The sequence below is a fragment of the Polistes canadensis genome, unplaced genomic scaffold, assembly GCF_001313835.1.
Source record: "Polistes canadensis isolate GaletaPanama2010 unplaced genomic scaffold, ASM131383v1 scaffold_401, whole genome shotgun sequence".
NCBI lineage: Eukaryota > Metazoa > Arthropoda > Insecta > Hymenoptera > Vespidae > Polistes > Polistes canadensis.
In genome coordinates this window covers 29,556-47,217 of record NW_014569948.1, presented here as the reverse complement: position 1 = coordinate 47,217, position 17,662 = coordinate 29,556, and the positions used below count along the sequence as shown (strand labels likewise).

The following is a 17,662-nucleotide window of genomic DNA, read 5'->3' as shown; positions in this document are numbered from 1 at the left end:
AATTTTAATACAAATTTATAATCATTTTGAAGGCCCAAGCATTCACTTAGTAGTTGTTATTAAATACGGAACACGCGCAAGGCACAATACTTTCAAGCTATCACACGTGTTAGGATCAATTACGAAACCAAACAATCAAAATATAAAACTAGCACCAATTTAGTTAAGATGAGCAAATGTCATAGTATCTAAAAATTAAACTCCTTGCAAGCTAAAATAATAGCTGCAGGATAAAAGCCACATTAGCTATCATTTTGATACGATTTTATAAGTACGAAAAATAAAAGAACCTTTCTATTTATTTATAAATATAATGAATGTAATTAAAAAAAGAAAAATACTAATATATACGTAATTTTCAATATAAGTTAATATTTAAAATTCCGTCATAATTTACCCACTTAGTTTAAATGGATATAAAATAGATCAAAATTTTGGTGTAGATATATAAAATACGTTATAAAGAGCGCATGTATATATGAAACAATTTCACACTGATCATATATATGTTAATATCTAACAATATTATCCAATATAAATATAGATAATAAGTTGACACAAAAGATCTTTTTCTTCCTTCGCTGACAATTGCATACGATATCAATCATTGAAAATCATTGTTATAAAATATTATACATAATGACATATGTTTTGGTTTTTTTCCCTTCCTTTTTTATAAAAGTAAAACCAAGTATATACCTGGTTTACATTTGATCTACGGAGTGCCAGAAGATATGTTTCATCTTTTCTTTTTTTTTTTTTTTTTTTTTTTTTGGAATTTCTTCTTATTTTTTGTATTGTCTATTGCCTGTCTTATCTACTTAACACATTACCTAATGTTATACCCTGAAGCTTGATTCCAAGTCATCAGAAGTTATACAAAGGCAAAATTAGCATTAGCATCATCATAAAAGATGTTTCGTTAATTTATGATTAATATGTTATTATTGAAATGGTTAATCTCAAATGTTCATATCGTAGAGATGTGGAGGAGCACCTACCACTGATGGCATTTGGCAGCCACGTCGTACTAATAGACGAACTGAAGGACCACCATTGCGAATGATTTCTATTGCTTCTGTGTGTGTCATATTTTTAGTATTGATACCATTTATTTCGATTATTTGATCCCCAACCTAAGAATTATTGCAAAAAAAATGATAAATTATAGATTTAGTTACATATTTTAAGTAAAATAGATACTTACCCTCAATCGATTATCGATAGATGCAGGTCCATTTTCAGCAATTTGCAGTACAAACAATGGCATATTCTGAAATTCCCGTCCACCACGTATACTAAATCCAAAGCCTCGAGTTCCACGCGTTAATTCAACAGCATGATACTGGCCTCCATCTCCTTCTCCTGTTGGTTCATCCTAAGTTATATAAAATAATTCATGATTATAAAAAACCTCAATAAATGAAGACATATATTATATTATATAAGTAATATGTATTTTAAACTAATATAATAACAATGAATACCTTTTGAGATAATGATGTACTGCTACAACAATCATCAAGAGGATAACCAATGGTTAACGTTACAGAATATCCAGAATCTTTGATTAAATTCACGATATCTTTATGACATACATTTGTTATATCAACGTGATTAACGGCTAATATATGATCTCCAACATTTAGTCGACCACATCGTTCCGCTGGAGATCCCTCAATTATTCTACCAATTGTAGAACCAGCTTTATTGACTGACGATATAATTACAAAACCAAATCCTTCATTTTCCATTCTAGTAACTGTCACGTCATAAGGATATTGAAGATTCATTTGTCTACTATGAATTATTATATCATTTGAAGCTTGGAGATTATCTTGTAAATGTTCTTGAGTATTAATACGGCGACGTATTCCCAAAGTAACTCGACCATTTTGAGCTGCAGCTATCATTAATTGTACTACATGATGGTGTGAAGAATTCATTACACTTTCTCCATCAACGGACATAATCAAATCACCGGTATTTAATCTGTTATCAAGATCTGCTGCACCACCAGGTACAATATGACCAACAGAAACCTGCTAACCATTACATACTATTAGTTCCAGTTTCCTTTTCATATCCACATATATATAAATTGTAATGTTTATTAGAACTAACCTGAGATCCTTCTTCTGTACCACCTACTATTCTAAATCCAAACCCTGTATCTTGTCTGACTAATGTCACAAGTGTCTCAATCCATTCTATATCAGGTACAATTGGACAAACCAATTCATTACTGTACTGTGGATACCTTTTAATCAAATAAACATAAATCGATTGAGAATGTGAAATTGATTATAAAAAAATTAATTTTAAAAAGCTGAATAAGACTAAAATATTAACATACCGTGCTATAGAACTGGAATGTGGTTGTTCATGTTCAAAACTAGTAGTTTCCTTTCGCTTATCCCATATTTCGCCAGTGTCAACATTTTGTTCTTGACCAATTGAATAAACATTATAATCTGTTTCATTATATTGGGAATGCGATTGAACGGCATACAAATCTTTATAATAATCGGAATGTATACTTCCATTTTGTTTTAATATATTTTCATGATGCGAAATGTTAATAGAATATAAATCATTATTTATATTCAGTTTATCATTTGTCACCCAATCATGCTTAGTAACATTTCTTAATAATTCATCATCCATATTGGCCATGGTAGCAAAGTTGTCTGTTAAGTTCGTAATGTTTGCTTTATATGGATCAGTATAATACATACTATGACTATATTCAGAATATTTATATCGAGTATCAAGTGGATTCAATTCATTTTCACTTTGTACTTCATTCCAGTTTGGTCTATTTGCTGCTGTAGGAGATTTAGGATGACTTCTTGTATCTATTAATGGCGTTTTTGGTCTGCTAGGTATTACTGTTTTAGATTGAGTACTATAAATATCTGCAGTAGGAGTCTTACTTCTGAAAAAATCTGGAGTGTTTTTTTCCTTATTTTCTTTAGATTTCATTGTGGTCCTTTGAACGTGCACAAGCGCTTCTTCGTTACGTGGACAATCCTTTAATACTTGGACAACCTCTGAGTGACACATATTTCTTACATTGATATCGTTTATGCTAACCAATATATCACCTTCTATTAAATTCTTACAACGTTGACGATCTAATATCTTTTTAACTTTTTGACCATGTGCAGAATCTGCTATAGTAAATCCAAATCCCATTGTTCCTTTTACTATAGCAATACTCAGAAATTCTGATTTGGAAGACACAGGAGAGTCTTTACATTCATTAATTTCACTATTTTCTGATAAAAGAATATCTGTACTGCTTGGTCTCTTAATTGTGTTTATTTTGTCTGAAATGCAAAGGTCAGGCATAGAATTCACAGACGTTGTAGCAAGATTTTCACCATTTTGCAAATTATGTACTGGCAAAAATGTAGAATCTAGAAAATTGAAACGTGAATTTGATTGTAAAGGAGGTCCTAAATCCATGTACATGCCTGGCTCTTCGGTCAAAACATCTAAAAGAAATTATTAAAATAAAAGAAATTTCATGTAGCAAAAAAATTATGAACTTGTAAATTAATTATTAATTCTAAATTTAATTTACCTGGTGGATTAACTGCTATTGTAGTAACAACTTCAGTATTTGGATCATTCGGATCAAATGGTAGTGGATAACCCCTACATACTTCTAATGTAACAGTTTCACCACTTCCAATTGATTTAAATACATTTACCATTTCATTATGAGTGAATCCCAACACGCATGTATTATTTACATATACCAATACATCACCTATCAAATAAAATTCGTTTTATTGTATAATTTGATTAACATACGAAAAAATATATAATATGTTTAAAATAAATGAACCACAAAATTATACCAGTTTGAAGTTTTCCATCCAACCATGCTGGACCATTTGGAACAACACTTTTTATTTGAAGAAATTCTTCTACAGTATCATCTCCACCAACAATAGTAAAACCTAACCCTCTTGCACTTTTTATTAAAGTAGTTCTTATTCTTTGACCCTTTAATTTATCTGGATTTCTCGTAAAATTTGGACTTTTCCTATCAATTAAATTCTGTTGCGCTCGCTTTGCTTGCAAAACCGGATTTTCGTATTGTGTCCTACGATTTACATGATCAATAAAATATGTCCCATAGAGGGTATCGTCTATCTTTTCCCATCCATAGGGTAATTCATCATCTAGGCACTCTTCTAAAGATCTTTTTTGAAATTTTGATAATCGTGGATCCAACCAATGAGATGTTCCTGTATTATGACTAAAACATATTAAAAATATATGTATTTTTCACATATTTGTGTATTTTCTTACTTAATTAATTAGTGATCTATGTATACATACTCTATAAAATATACTTCTCCAGTATCCGTAAAAGCCTTTTCCCAATTTGGTGGCAAAGGTCCAAGTTGATCTTCTGTAGCTTGATTACGGTTAATACCACCTTGTTCTTGATCCAAGGTACCAGTACTTTGTTCAGATCTTGTATTATACATATACGTTGGTGGGATACGGTGATTCCTTTCATCATTATTGGCAAGAGTTAATATTTCTTTATCCATGCTTTCTCCTTACAAAATCAAAAATATGATAGATTTTAATATTTAATTAAATAAATAATTAAATTCAATATAACTTATTAATCTTACCATCATTTGGATTGTCAACGGATGCTGCATCATCTGTTTTTGTAGCCATTTTAAAAGGCTATTTAATACCACCTCAGTACCCTAAGATGATACAAAGAAGAGAAATGTTTAGTGATATATAATTTATTTAATAACTCTTAAATATACATGTATGTATTTATCGTATAATTAATAAAGAACACACGAGAGTGATCAAGGGATATACAAAAATAGAACAGATATTTCCTTCTTATTGAGGCTGTCAGGCGCGTTAACGAGGACAACAATAGCTACAGCAATCGTCCATCATATGCACTACTCGAACATTATCGTATTACAGATTCGTCATGTTTATCACGATAACGCGCATATATACATATATATATACATAATTATAATCTTAGTATATACACACCCCATTTCTCGAGGACAAATTTAAAAACGATATAGTCGTATTAAATTTATTGTAAGGACTTTCGTAGAAGAAAAGTACGATACTTAATAAATAAGAATATTGATGTTGGCGCAAATGTTTCCGATAAGAGAGAACATCGAGCGTCCTACATCTTCAAAAGGCAGGTGTCTCTAGGAAAATTACATAAAGCAGAAAAGGAACGCGACATAGAGCGGACGTGAATGCATTCTTAGGAATGCATTCACCCAATACTCTGAACGCAGCCCACATATCGTGCATCATTGAATGGAACTTTCTATTCGCAAAGAAAACGACATAACTGTCTAACAAAAAAGATACTTAAATAAAATATGATAAATTTCACGGCATTATAGAATATAAGATTCGTAAAACTACGCAATTTGTAAACTCTTAGGAAGAAGGAAGACTAATTATATAGCTGCTTGTGTAAGCCATAATAGCTCTTATTATACATATATTCTTCGTTAAATATATTTTTTGGAAACTTTATTAGACTCACGTTGCTTTTGCTGTTCGTACGTCCTTTCACGCGCGACCATCATGCTTTCACCCCACGATGACTTCTCAGGCAGAGATGCGTCGACACTGAATCACTCTCATATCACGGAAATGCTCATGGTTTCAAAGAGATATCGGTGAAACGTAGCGCACTCATGCAATGCACGATCACATGCGACACTATACGGCATTGCCATCAACCGCCATCGAATGCAACAAGGCATTTAACTGTAGGAGACCAGTCACATAATAATTCTTAAAGTTTCATCAATTCTATTTGTTTTAATTATTTTTTCACAACACACACACATACACACACACATTTATTTTATTCAAAAATGACTCATTGATATATTTATCATTACAATATATAAACTCATATATGTATGAACAATTTTATCTTAAGACATTATAATATGTTAAATATATTTATATAATACATTATACATGTTACAATGTCTATTATTACTCATGTAAGAAGAATAAAGTTAATAATAGCTAAATCAATTAATCGAAGTATTGGCGCTAGTTTCGCTTTTAAATACGAGAAGCGCGTACAATGTATAAGAATTTAAATTTTAGATTGTTCATAACAATTATTTATTTTAATAATATTCTTGTTTATTAATTTTTAAGTAAAGTATAAAAATATATATTTATATAAAAAAATAAACATCATAATGTAATTAATGCAACGATATAATTGATAAACAATACAGTATTATCAAATTTGCAATTCTTTATCATCTGGTAGGTTTTGAAATCGTTGATTAATATATTCATCTGTAGTTTCACATAAGGATTTTGGATTCCACGTTGGATTTTTATTTTTTGTAATAAGTAAAGTTGTAACACCTTTAATAAAAATATCAGATAGTTATGATTTTTTCATTTTTATATATAATATTGATACAATTATATATACACTCCTCATTAAAAAGACAGCCCAGGTATGTCATTTTTTATTTCTCAATAGCACATGTAATATTTTACGTCTGGAATGAATAATATCAAAACAATGTGCTCTCAAAATATATATATCTTTTTGGACGCGGAGTGTATATATATATATATATATATATATATGCTAAAACGTATATGCATACCTTCATAGAAATCACTATTTTTGTGCAAACAGGCACAGCTTAACCTGTATTCCATTCTTAAACATTCTCTTAAAGTAAGTTTACTACCTTCTTCTATACATTTTTTTGTAACTTTCAGAGATGTCGGTGACATTTTTAGTAGTATTTGTACTATTTGACTTGCCCATTCTGAATTATCTTTATTTAATCTTAATCGTAGAAAAAAAAACAAGAGAATAAATAATGTAAAGGTAGGAAAATAATAATACTTATTTTATCATACCTTTTAATTATTTCTTCAACAGAAGATGAAGAAAAGCATTTTTCAATTTTGTGTATATAAGGTGATAAAGAGAATTCATTCATTAAATCTTTAGGTTGATATTTATTTAAAACTTGTTCAATGTCATTAAAATTCAATTTTAATAAATCATCTTTTAAATCCTGAAGTCTAGCAGATGGAATAAAATGAGTAGCAATGCCAGCATGAAGTACATCAATGCCTAAAAGCAGACTTTTTGTATATTTTACTCAAATCATTTAAATTTTATTGTTAGATCTTATTTTACTACCTTGCAATCTATGTCCTGTGAGCCCTAAATAAAGTCCTAATTTTCCTTTTAATCTAGAAAGGAAGTAACTTCCTCCCACGTCTGGGAATAATCCTATTGCAGTTTCAGGCATGGCAAATAAAGTATTTTCAGTTGCTATTCTGTATTTTCCATGTACAGATAAGCCAGCACCACCTCCCATTGTTATTCCATGTATTATTGCTATGTAAGGCTTTTTATATGTGCCGATTAAATAATTTAATCTGTATCAATATTTTACATTTTCAAAAATATAAATTTGATACTAAACAAATGTTTTAGTCAACTTAAATTGATATTAAAATTTCAAAACATACGTGTATTCATCTCTAAAGAAATTTTCACCCAAGAAACTTCCGTTTGGTTTATTTAGAGAAGTAATTATGGCTTTAACATCTCCACCTGCACAAAATGCTTTATTTCCAGCACCTTCTATTATAACAAACTTTTTGGTAGATTCCCATTCTTTCAGAATTGGATATATTTTTTGTACCATGGAAAGATTTAATGCATTGAGAGCTTTTGGTCGATTCAGCGTTATTATACCCTTATCCTTTATCTACATTTTATAAAAAAATGTTTATGTAAACTACCAAATATATATTTGATTCTTAACTTACCTCTTTAATGAGAACTTCATCATTATCGGTACTTGTATTCATCATTCTGTTCTTTCCTGTATTTTTATTAAGTGCTGGAATTTCATTAGGAGGTTTAGAATCTGGCTGAATTTTAGGAAGGACAGGTTCAATTATAGGACCTAGCATGATTCAATATATGACCATAATATTATACTGATTCTTCATTACAAATATACAATATAATTGTTAATGTTAATAAAGATAGATAGATTCTAGAAAACCTGGTATTTCTATAATTATAGGTTGCATAGGTGGGCCTTTTGGAGACTGGTTAGGTGGTTCCTGATCAGGTAAAATGACTGGTTTGGGATTTGGGGTATTTGAATCAAATATTTGATTTTTACCTGAATTATCATGTACTAATAATTGCCTAACATGATAGCACGTGGTAGATATTCCATAGTTAAGCTTTCTTGTAGTATTTTTAAACTGTTCCAAAAGAGAAATGCGATTAAATATTGATTGATATTTATATAATAATAAATTTTTCATTGTAATTACCATATTTTTCTTTTACTACAATAAAAATATGACAAGTGCAACTTGTTAATTTGTTGAGGTATTTGTAAAAGAGGTTACAAGTCTTTCAATCTTATATCACATTCATTTAAATTATTATAGCTATTATGTAAATAGCATATAAGTCTATATTACATAGTAATAAAATAAATAGAGATAGAGATAGAGATAGATAGATAGAGAGAGAGAGAGAAAGAAAGAGAGTACATATATGATTAAAAACAATTATTAAATGCGAAATCCCTTAGCAGTATAACTTAATGAATGTAGCTTCTAAAGAGCACATGAAGTAATTAATTCTTTTTGTTTATTTGCAATATCATTCATTTCTATTATCATTTATAAAAAAATAAATAAAAATTTATTCGTTTTTGCAATTATAGAAATATATATATATATACGTACTCGTAGTATTTGTATTATTATTACGTACGTAATAATATATACTATTAATGTCTAATAATATAATATTATATAATGTATAATAATATATAAAATATATATAATGTAGTTTTCTTTTATAATTAATAGTTGTGCATTTATAAAATAATAATATAATTTGTACATCGGTTATTGTAAAAATATGTTATTCTTAGCATAAAAATGTTTAAATCATTAATATATATTGGAGGAAAGTCAACATTTAAAATTCCCTCCTAATCCTTTTTGTATAAGATGGTACATACACGGTGATATGATGTAACTTGATGTAATCTTTCATTCTCATACGAAACGTTACGTAGAAAATACGTGTGAAAAGATTAGTAATTTTTGATATCGATTTGCCATTGATCACCTTTCCAATTTATTCTTTATATCACATTCCAAAACTTGCACAGTTCTATTTAAGGTATTTAAAGTTATTAAGAAAGTATAACCTATTAATTTCGCATTTAATTAAACTATTGCAAATAAAATTTTTAAGGTAAATTCAATTGGAGTGCAGAAAAAATGGATCATCGAATGTTTAAAATTTACAATAAAGAAGATTTTGATCGGATTACTAAAGGCATTAAAGTAGCACAATGCATGCAATCACGATCATCTTCTGGTTTGTATATTCAATATTTCATTTTACAGTTGCTGTTATTTACTTTAAATAAAATCGATTTCTTGTTGAAATATCTGTGATTATGAATTAGCGTTAATGAGATCGATTCTTTGTTAAGACATTTTATTTAACATAAATTAGCAGTTTTCCAAATTGTTAAGGTATTTAAAATAAATACTTAATGATAAGATTTTATTATATTTACTTTAAAATAAGAATAATATCAATATACAGAATATTATTTTTAGTACAATTTTTTATAGCATGGAGATTTATTATTTATTAATGTAAATTATAATAACATAATATATTAATGTTTCTTTCATTAATGTTTATGTGATATTGACGTATAAATTATACATTTGTATAGATACTTTAATTAAAAATGATTTTTTAGTTCCAGAAATAGAAAATATATTAACTCAACTAGAGGAATTATCTGTATCAGATTCGTTGAGCTGTTCTTTTTGTAATACTGTATTTGAGGATAAAACGCATCAAAGATTACATTATAAATTAGATTGGCATCGTTATAATCTGAAACAACATTTGAATGGTCTAAAGTCAATTAATGAAGATAACTTCAATCTTTTAGCAGATAAAGGTATTTAAATATTTATTTAAAATTATCTATTTTTATAAAAGATATAAATTTTGATATATATTATATACCATACTTTGTACCAGGAGATGTATCCAGTCTTTCTGGTAGTGAAGTAGATTCTGAAAATGAAGACGATACAGGTACTTCGGAAACAGGAGGATCATCAAGTCTATCTACGAAAAATAACGAATCAATGAGTAAGAATGAAAATTCATCTATTATAAAAAATAAAAAACACGAAAGAAAGGGAAAATCTCAAGAAGTAGTATCTGATAGTTCAGACACAGAGTACAATGAAGAAATATCTAAAAAAAAAAAGATTCAAGAATTACTTGCTATTGCTAGTCGTCATTCCAAAGTATTTTTTGAAAATGATGATGGAAATATATTTAGTATATATAGATGTTTACTTCATAACAAAAAGGTTTGTTAGCTATTTGTTCATTTATTATACAAAGCATAGATTTAAGTTAAATACATATAATTTTGCATGTAAAAATGCAAAAATTGTATCTTGTAACTTGATCTACTTTGTTAGAATCACTTGGCGTGTCTATACTTGCCAGATCAGGAGAGATGCACTTACGTTTTAGGAAATTCCTGAGGTGGACGATGAGATGATAGCTCAGGCAATGAATAGTGGGAAGAAAACATCATGGACCATTATCATGGTTGGAGGTGGACATTTTGCAGCAGCAGTTTTTCAAGGTTTCTAATCAATTATGTAATATATATATAAAAGTATACATTAAAGAAGTTACCTAATGGTAGGCGTTTTTTAATATATTTCTATTTTCTAATTACTATGCTGTTATACTAACTTTTTATTTTTAGCTTTATTTTTAGCAAATCATTGACGGATACATTGATTTATAATAAAGCATTTAAAATAAATATTAAATTGCTTGTTCTTTTTTTAAATCTGTAAAAATATAATAATTGAAGTTTCTTAATTTAAATGGAAATATTTAATAAACAGTCTTCAAAAGAAAAGGGATTTAAATTTTGTATTTTAATTTTATAAATTACAGATGGAGAATCAATTGTGCATAAAACCTTTCATTCTTATACTGTTCGAGCCAAACAAGGTTCTGCACAAACTTCTCGTGACAGTCGTTCATTAGGCAGTCATACAAAAAGTGCTGGAGCAAGTTTGCGTCGTTATAATGAAGCATCTTTTATACAGGTTTATAGTGAAAAATAAATTTTACATATAATATATTTTCATTTGTATAAATATATATATATACTCATATATGATTTAGCATGTGCAAGAAATATTGGAATTATGGACGAATTATATCAACAATTCATCATTAATTTTGTATAGAGCTGTGGGGCCATATAATCGTACTATACTATTTGGTGGTAAAAATCCACCTTTAAATAAAAATGATTCTAGACTAAGGCCATTACCATTTCCTACTCGAAGAGCTACATTTAGTGAAGTTAAGCGTGTGTATGATATATTAAGTACAATAGAAATATATGGTAAATATTTATTTTAGACTTTATAATAAATTTTATAGTACAATATTTTACATATTAATATAATTTAGGTTCTGCAGCAAATTTTACTGATTGTTTCCCTATTTCACCACGACAACCACCACGAAAAAAGATTTCAAAAATTGATTTAGTAGTTGAAGTACCTGAAGAAGAAACAAATTCAAGTTCTAATGTAAAATTCACAAACAATGTCAATAGTTTGAAAAATAATGAAGACATTAAAATGATAATGCAATCATCTCCAGAAAGGCAACATAGAGGTTCTCGTGGAAACATAGACAGAGCCAAACCACGTAAAAGTCCATGCCGTCCTTTGCCTGGTATTTTATTTTTTTATCGTCAAATAATAGCTTACAATTACCATCAAATATGTAATGAAAATAAAGAATTTATAGATTTTTAATTGTATTTTAGATATTGTTATCAAATTAGCTTTGACATCTACAGAGTCTGAAACAAGCGAAAACAATGATTACACTAATGATCAAGTAAATATGCCTCTAGTTGAACATAATATGGAAATTGAATTCCGAGAACATTTACTCGCTTTTCAGGATACTGTACCACGATATATGAAAAATAAGAAAGCACGTAAACAAAAAAAAAAAGTGAAAAAAAATCACACTGATGGTAGTGTAATTTTTATAACAATATACTTGATAACATACATTTATTTTATTAATCTATTCAATCGTAGAATGATTTGTATATTATGTAAAAAAACATTTCTCTATGAAAGGTTAATTTGTTTTAGAGTCTATAGTAAATGAAGTATTACATAATGCTAAATATCAATTATGGAATGCATGTAAATTGGGTGATAATGAATTGTTAACTTCTACAATAGATATTTTATTAACTGAAATTAAAAAATTCGAGTCAACATTAGGAGAAGAAAGCAACGTAGATACTCGAACTTCTTTCAATATGGAAAGTGTGATCAAATTGTTAAATGATGGAAATGAAGATGGTAATACAATGCTTCATTTAGCAGCTATTGGAGGACATTTAAAATTAATATGGTAATATATTTACGAAATATTATAAATAATGTAGAAACTTTCTTTTTATCATTTAAAATATCAAAATCTAATATGTCAAATATTATCTGTTAAGAATTTGTTTTTATTATTATAGGGCGTTGTTAGAAATTGGGTCGAATCCTTGCAACAAAAATAAAAAATTACAAACACCTTATGCAGCTTCAAAAAATAAAGAAACTAGAAATACGTTTAGAAGATTTATGGCTGATTACCCTGATAAGTTCGATTATAGTAAGGTATTATTTTTATAAATTATTAAATAGTTCTAATTATTTACATACATATAAAAAAAATCTAATATTTTTGTTAGTCACAAATACCTGGACCACTTAATGATGAAATAGAACAAGAAGAAACGGAAAAAAAGAGACAACAAAGAAAAGTGAAACGTGAAAAAGAAAAAATTAAAAAACGAGAATTTGAAGTAAAAAAGCGGGAAGAAGAAGCAAAGCAACGATTTTTAAATTTGAATGATAAGGAAAAGGTATATCTTATTTTATATTAACATTTTGGAAATGAAAATATAAAACTAAAAAAATTTTGTTCTCTTTTTATTATTATTATAGAGGGCATTAGTTGCAGAAAATATTACAAAAGAAAATCATACTGTCCGATGTTTTCAATGTGCTACAGACATTACAAATCAGGTGCCTTTTAATTACAGTTCAAATTATTTCTGTTCTATGCCATGTTTAAAAGAACATCGCCTTCATAATAAACAAGTTCTCTAATGCAATAAAACATACGTTTAGAATAGGTTTTATAAGAATAGAAATAGAAATAAAATAATGTAGTAACGTGCTTTAATTGTATAATTAAGCTAATATTTTAAGTAATTGTTCTCATAATTCTACATTATGCATATAAATAAACAAAATGTTCTATACATAAATTCAATATTAAATGCTGAGATATAGCTCAAATATAAAAATTTCCTTTTCTATTTATATTCTACATCTATAACTTTCCTTTTATATTTATATTCTGATAACTTATAATTTATATTTACTATATACCATTTTAGTTAAAATTTTTTAATTATTATATTTTGCATAATAATGTTTATCGAGATGGATGTTAGGGCATGTATACATTTGGTGATATATTTGGATAAAAGAAATACAAAAATATGTTTTTCAAATATTTTTACTGAAGATGTATAATTTAATGTCAATGATTTTAATAGTCCATTAGTATTTGTTTATTCAATTAAAGCAAAAGTTTCATAAAAGATAAGAATTGCACAACTTATAAAAATGTTCGTTTTTAAATACTGTATTAAAGAGTAGCTAATTATTCCATCATAAATTCTGCCATGTCAGTTTTATCTTCGTTCGTCAAATTATTATAATTATGTTCAGAATTATCATATAATAAATGAGTTAATCGCTGTGCACTACGACTTAAATTGTATGCACTGAACGGGAAAAAACCATCAAGCGTATATTCACAAGAATCATTATCATGAATAATTGGTAACTGATTTCGTGAATTACTTTCAATTATTGTATAGCAATATGCCAATTGATACGTTCGTGATACGTCAGCAAAATTATGTACAATTTCGGATTGACACGATTTAAGAGGGTTCAATTTGCACGATATAATTCTAGGTAGATCTAACTCGTTTAGATACATCATATCTGTAAAAATTAAAAATCATATTAGCATACTGTATAATATATATAAAGTAGGATATTTAATTAATGAATTCACAAATATCTTCAATTTAAACTTGTTAAGACATATTTGTATACATTAAAAATAAAAAAGATAATTATGTGTTTCTAACTTAATTATGTGTTAAAAAGTGTGTTAACTTTCCGTCCTGTATAACTAGATTTATAGTACTTACGATTTTGTGTATGAATAAAATCTTTACATCTAGCAGTAACAATAAAAAATAATGCTTGACAAATAGAATAAAATATATGATGATTTGTAGGATTATGACTGGCATACTCTGAATTTTCTTCTCTATCGATATAATCATGTATCCACTTTGCTAATTTGGACAGTGTTCTTTTTACTAATCTGAAATAATTATATGTTATAGATATATTATTTAGAACATAAGAAGTAATTTTAAACTGAAAAATGAATTAAATTAATAAAACAAATTCAATAATTACCCCGATGATACGAATGAAGCTACACCAACTAAGCTTGCAATATATGATGCAGATGTATGTCGTAATATCGTTGGTATATTTGGATTGGTTGTTTTTTTCCAAAGCCAGTCTAAGAAAGCTTCTACAATTGTTGGTTTAAAACTACAAATGTATAACATAATGAACTGCACATATCGACATTCATATGTGGGTAGTATTATTGCTTCAAATATTTTTAAATAATCAAGATAAAGTTTTTTTACAGCTTCCATGTTTAATTCATCTTCCACGTAACAAGTATCATCTATAAATTTAAGCATTTGTTCCATGCATACATCCAAAGTATGTGATAATGGATGTAATGGTTTTATATTTTTATTTTCATTATTTGTATTTTCATCAATGTCGAGCATTTCATTATCACTCTCCATTGCACTATCTTCATCATTTCCGTCTGATTGTGGAATATTTACATCTAACATTACTAACCTTAAATACATCACAAAAAAATTACATCTTTTTTTTTACTTGTTAAAATACACATTTTAATGACAAATATTATTTTGTACATATTTACCTGTTAATAATTAGAGTCAATATTTCTGATTGTAATTGAGGAGCATACTTTAATATTTGAAGTAATGAATAGATATAAACTTCATGAATATGTGTACCTAGTACGATATATGGAAATTTTGCTCTTACTGATTGAAGTAAAAGTTTAGTAGACCTGGAATTTATAAAGAGTAATTAATTTTCTTGTATTATATTTATAAAGGACTTTTAAATTAACTATTAAGAATTTATAATACCTACATTGGTACAACTTTCAAGATTTTTCGTAAAACATCATGTACATGCTTCAGTCTCTCTATATCTTCTTTTCTACATTCTCCTGCTTCCCACTCTTTATTATCACTTTCCACTAAAAATTGAAAATAATTTTCAATATATTCATTCATTACTTTTTTTCTTTTCAAAAAGTAAAGTTTAAAGTATGATCATTTAAAATATTATTTTTAAAACAAAAAATTTACCTGGTTTAAATAATGCAACAAGTGTATCTATTATATATTTTACATAATAAGCCTGTGTACACATCAAATCTTCTAGGAAGATCTTATAAGCATGTTTTACTTCTGGTGATCTGTCAATCCAATTTATCTGAAGAAGTACTTCAACAAATATTTGATGAAGAGGACCAAGTAATGATACACATTTTCTTACTTCAGTTACAAATTCTTCTAAATCAATGTCCTAAATAAAATTATTTAAATTCATAATAACTTTCCAATTTTAATTTAACTTACATTATACAATAAAGTATATCATCATTACTTACTTTGATACTGGAACTTCTTAAAATGCATATTAAATCTTCATAATCTTTTACGTTAACTCTATTTTCAAAATTTATAAGAATATCTTTAACATTTTTTGGAAGTTTAAAATATACTTTGTTAGATTGTCTTAATAATTGTGATCTAACATTTGGCAATTTCAAGATAGAAGTCAAACTGCTAATTCGTGATGAAACAATCGACATCTATAGAAAATATATGTTTAATTATTAATGAAGCGATAGATAATAAAAGAGAAAATTTATTATTTACAATTGTGGCATTTACATTGCTTAACTGTTTGTTGAAAGAAAGTTTTGTAAATATTGTATTTAAATTTGATTATATAAAAACAAAGTTACAGTACAGATGGATAAATGAGGTTAGGTCAATTTGACATAGAAAAATTAATAATTACTTACTTTTATAACAAGATTGTTTTCTTTCAAACTTACTATTAACCGTATTTGTTATTTGCGAACAATTATACACACACTCAATAAATATACTACTGTAAAAACTTGTAACTAAAGAAGAGTCAACATGTGGCCGCATCTCACATGTTTGGAAGGAATATTTCACCGATAGTATGCGCCATATTCCATATTCAACAGTAGAAGAAACGTTTGAATAAAAATTTCTCTAACCTAATTTAGTTACTTTGTTTATTTTTGTGTGTATTGGCAATGTTCGTTTATGCTTAGGATAAAAATATCTAATAAGAAATACTAAATATCACGGATAAATATGTATTATAATTATTTTCTGCCGTCTTGATACAACACCATTTTACTAGTACTTTCCTATCTAAATATTTTTTTCCAGATTTTATTTATGATTTTAATTTTTTGAAATTTTAATATTAACTTCGGTTAATTAAATTTAATATTATTTTGATTAAAAAAACATTATATAAATCCACAATCATAGTTTACTATTTTTGTTTATTTGAATAGCTTTCTCCTACTAATGTGATATCAAACATTTTGTAATGAAGTAAACAACATGAGATAATTAAAGTATGGATAATTATAATAGGTGATAGATTGTTGAGTTAACCACGAATTAACAATAAGAGTGGTTTTGTTGATTCCTACTTGTAAGTTTAATCAATTATCCCTTTGATTGTCTGAATTTATTTAAACTATGTATATATAGTACATGTATGTTATTGTAGTACGATTTATTAGTTGTTAGTAATTATATAGCAATCATTTATAATAATCGATATATTGTAAAGTAATTATTTAAACAATGGTACTTTCTAATATTTGTTTAAATGTAATATAGTTATAAACATACACAATGTTAATTTAAAATAATGTTAATATGAAATTTTATTAGGTGCGAATTTCAAACTCCTCATATTCGTTGGTGTCCAGTGATGAAACAACAACAAAGGTGCAAGATATGATCAACTTTGATAGGTATGTATTGTATGTACAAGTCTAACTATCCAGTTAACCGTTTTATTTCAATAAATAAACTTAGCTCTGTTATACTATATTCGTAAGTTTAAATAATTTATTTTTCTGATTATTTTAATTTTATTTACGTTTTGTTTAATATAAGTGTAATATTGTCATGTGAATAAT

At 27.2% G+C, this 17,662-nt stretch overlaps 4 protein-coding genes across 10 annotated transcripts; 1 reads left to right on the top strand and 3 right to left on the bottom strand.

Moving 5' to 3' along the window:
• Positions 1-682: 682 nt before the first annotated feature.
• Positions 683-5,870, bottom strand: LOC106792277 (membrane-associated guanylate kinase, WW and PDZ domain-containing protein 1-like). 5 transcript variants are annotated; one of them, XM_014758585.1, is made up of 11 exons: positions 5,576-5,862; positions 4,662-4,742; positions 4,357-4,582; positions 3,870-4,273; positions 3,590-3,778; positions 2,937-3,500; positions 2,357-2,858; positions 2,125-2,260; positions 1,488-2,045; positions 1,208-1,378; positions 683-1,136 (listed from the first exon to the last, which is right to left on the bottom strand). In XM_014758585.1, the coding sequence occupies exons 2-11, from the start codon at positions 4,708-4,710 to the stop codon at positions 963-965; spliced, it is 2,973 nt and encodes a 990-aa protein (XP_014614071.1). In that variant the 5' UTR covers positions 4,711-4,742; positions 5,576-5,862; the 3' UTR covers positions 683-962. The 5 variants fall into 5 exon arrangements, 4 of the variants coding, with proteins under 4 accessions (XP_014614071.1, XP_014614072.1, XP_014614068.1 ...); XM_014758586.1 differs by having other exon boundaries at positions 2,357-2,828; XR_001382271.1 differs by having other exon boundaries at positions 1,208-1,365; positions 2,357-3,500; positions 5,576-5,870.
• A 318-nt stretch (positions 5,871-6,188) lies between these two features.
• Positions 6,189-8,554, bottom strand: LOC106792282 (3-hydroxyisobutyryl-CoA hydrolase, mitochondrial). The gene is made up of 8 exons (XM_014758597.1): positions 8,392-8,554; positions 8,235-8,319; positions 7,870-7,943; positions 7,567-7,808; positions 7,232-7,473; positions 6,943-7,162; positions 6,681-6,868; positions 6,189-6,429 (listed from the first exon to the last, which is right to left on the bottom strand). The coding sequence occupies exons 1-8, from the start codon at positions 8,392-8,394 to the stop codon at positions 6,299-6,301; spliced, it is 1,185 nt and encodes a 394-aa protein (XP_014614083.1). The 5' UTR covers positions 8,395-8,554; the 3' UTR covers positions 6,189-6,298.
• LOC106792279 (ankyrin repeat and zinc finger domain-containing protein 1-like) lies at positions 6,676-13,488 on the top strand. 3 transcript variants are annotated; one of them, XM_014758592.1, is made up of 14 exons: positions 6,676-6,754; positions 8,133-8,180; positions 9,335-9,460; positions 9,858-10,064; positions 10,148-10,488; positions 10,658-10,772; positions 11,096-11,250; positions 11,330-11,555; positions 11,624-11,893; positions 11,988-12,203; positions 12,328-12,595; positions 12,711-12,852; positions 12,927-13,100; positions 13,183-13,488. In XM_014758592.1, exons 3-14 carry the CDS (start codon positions 9,361-9,363, stop codon positions 13,345-13,347), a joined length of 2,379 nt encoding a protein of 792 aa, XP_014614078.1. In that variant the 5' UTR covers positions 6,676-6,754; positions 8,133-8,180; positions 9,335-9,360; the 3' UTR covers positions 13,348-13,488. The 3 variants fall into 3 exon arrangements, with proteins under 3 accessions (XP_014614078.1, XP_014614077.1, XP_014614080.1); XM_014758591.1 differs by lacking the exons at positions 6,676-6,754; positions 8,133-8,180 and adding an exon at positions 9,083-9,259; XM_014758594.1 differs by lacking the exons at positions 6,676-6,754; positions 8,133-8,180; positions 13,183-13,488 and adding an exon at positions 9,084-9,259 and having other exon boundaries at positions 12,711-12,847; positions 12,927-13,031.
• A 256-nt stretch (positions 13,489-13,744) lies between these two features.
• LOC106792280 (RNA polymerase I-specific transcription initiation factor RRN3) lies at positions 13,745-16,681 on the bottom strand. The gene is made up of 8 exons (XM_014758595.1): positions 16,490-16,681; positions 16,070-16,273; positions 15,765-15,984; positions 15,544-15,652; positions 15,305-15,457; positions 14,749-15,216; positions 14,472-14,650; positions 13,745-14,259 (listed from the first exon to the last, which is right to left on the bottom strand). The coding sequence occupies exons 2-8, from the start codon at positions 16,271-16,273 to the stop codon at positions 13,910-13,912; spliced, it is 1,683 nt and encodes a 560-aa protein (XP_014614081.1). The 5' UTR covers positions 16,490-16,681; the 3' UTR covers positions 13,745-13,909.
• Positions 16,682-17,662: the final 981 nt, after the last annotated feature.

Coding starts and splice junctions, on each gene's coding strand:
- LOC106792279 (XM_014758592.1), top strand. CDS start 9,361: ATGGATCATCGAATGTTTAAAATTTACAATAAAGAAGATTTTGATCGG. Junction 10,489..10,657: donor GTTTACTTCATAACAAAAAG/GTTTGTTAGCTA, acceptor CTTACGTTTTAG/GAAATTCCTGAGGTGGACGA. Junction 12,596..12,710: donor GGACATTTAAAATTAATATG/GTAATATATTTA, acceptor TTATTATTATAG/GGCGTTGTTAGAAATTGGGT.
- LOC106792280 (XM_014758595.1), bottom strand. CDS start 16,273: ATGTCGATTGTTTCATCACGAATTAGCAGTTTGACTTCTATCTTGAAA. Junction 15,653..15,764: donor TGTTGCATTATTTAAACCAG/GTAAATTTTTTG, acceptor TTCAATTTTTAG/TGGAAAGTGATAATAAAGAG. Junction 14,260..14,471: donor TTTTATTCATACACAAAATC/GTAAGTACTATA, acceptor TAATTTTTACAG/ATATGATGTATCTAAACGAG.
- LOC106792277 (XM_014758582.1), bottom strand. CDS start 4,710: ATGGCTACAAAAACAGATGATGCAGCATCCGTTGACAATCCAAATGAT. Junction 4,274..4,356: donor GGAGAAGTATATTTTATAGA/GTATGTATACAT, acceptor AATATGTTTTAG/TCATAATACAGGAACATCTC. Junction 1,379..1,487: donor GTACATCATTATCTCAAAAG/GTATTCATTGTT, acceptor TATATAACTTAG/GATGAACCAACAGGAGAAGG.
- LOC106792282 (XM_014758597.1), bottom strand. Junction 7,474..7,566: donor TTCTTTAGAGATGAATACAC/GTATGTTTTGAA, acceptor ATATTGATACAG/ATTAAATTATTTAATCGGCA. Junction 7,163..7,231: donor CACAGGACATAGATTGCAAG/GTAGTAAAATAA, acceptor GTCTGCTTTTAG/GCATTGATGTACTTCATGCT.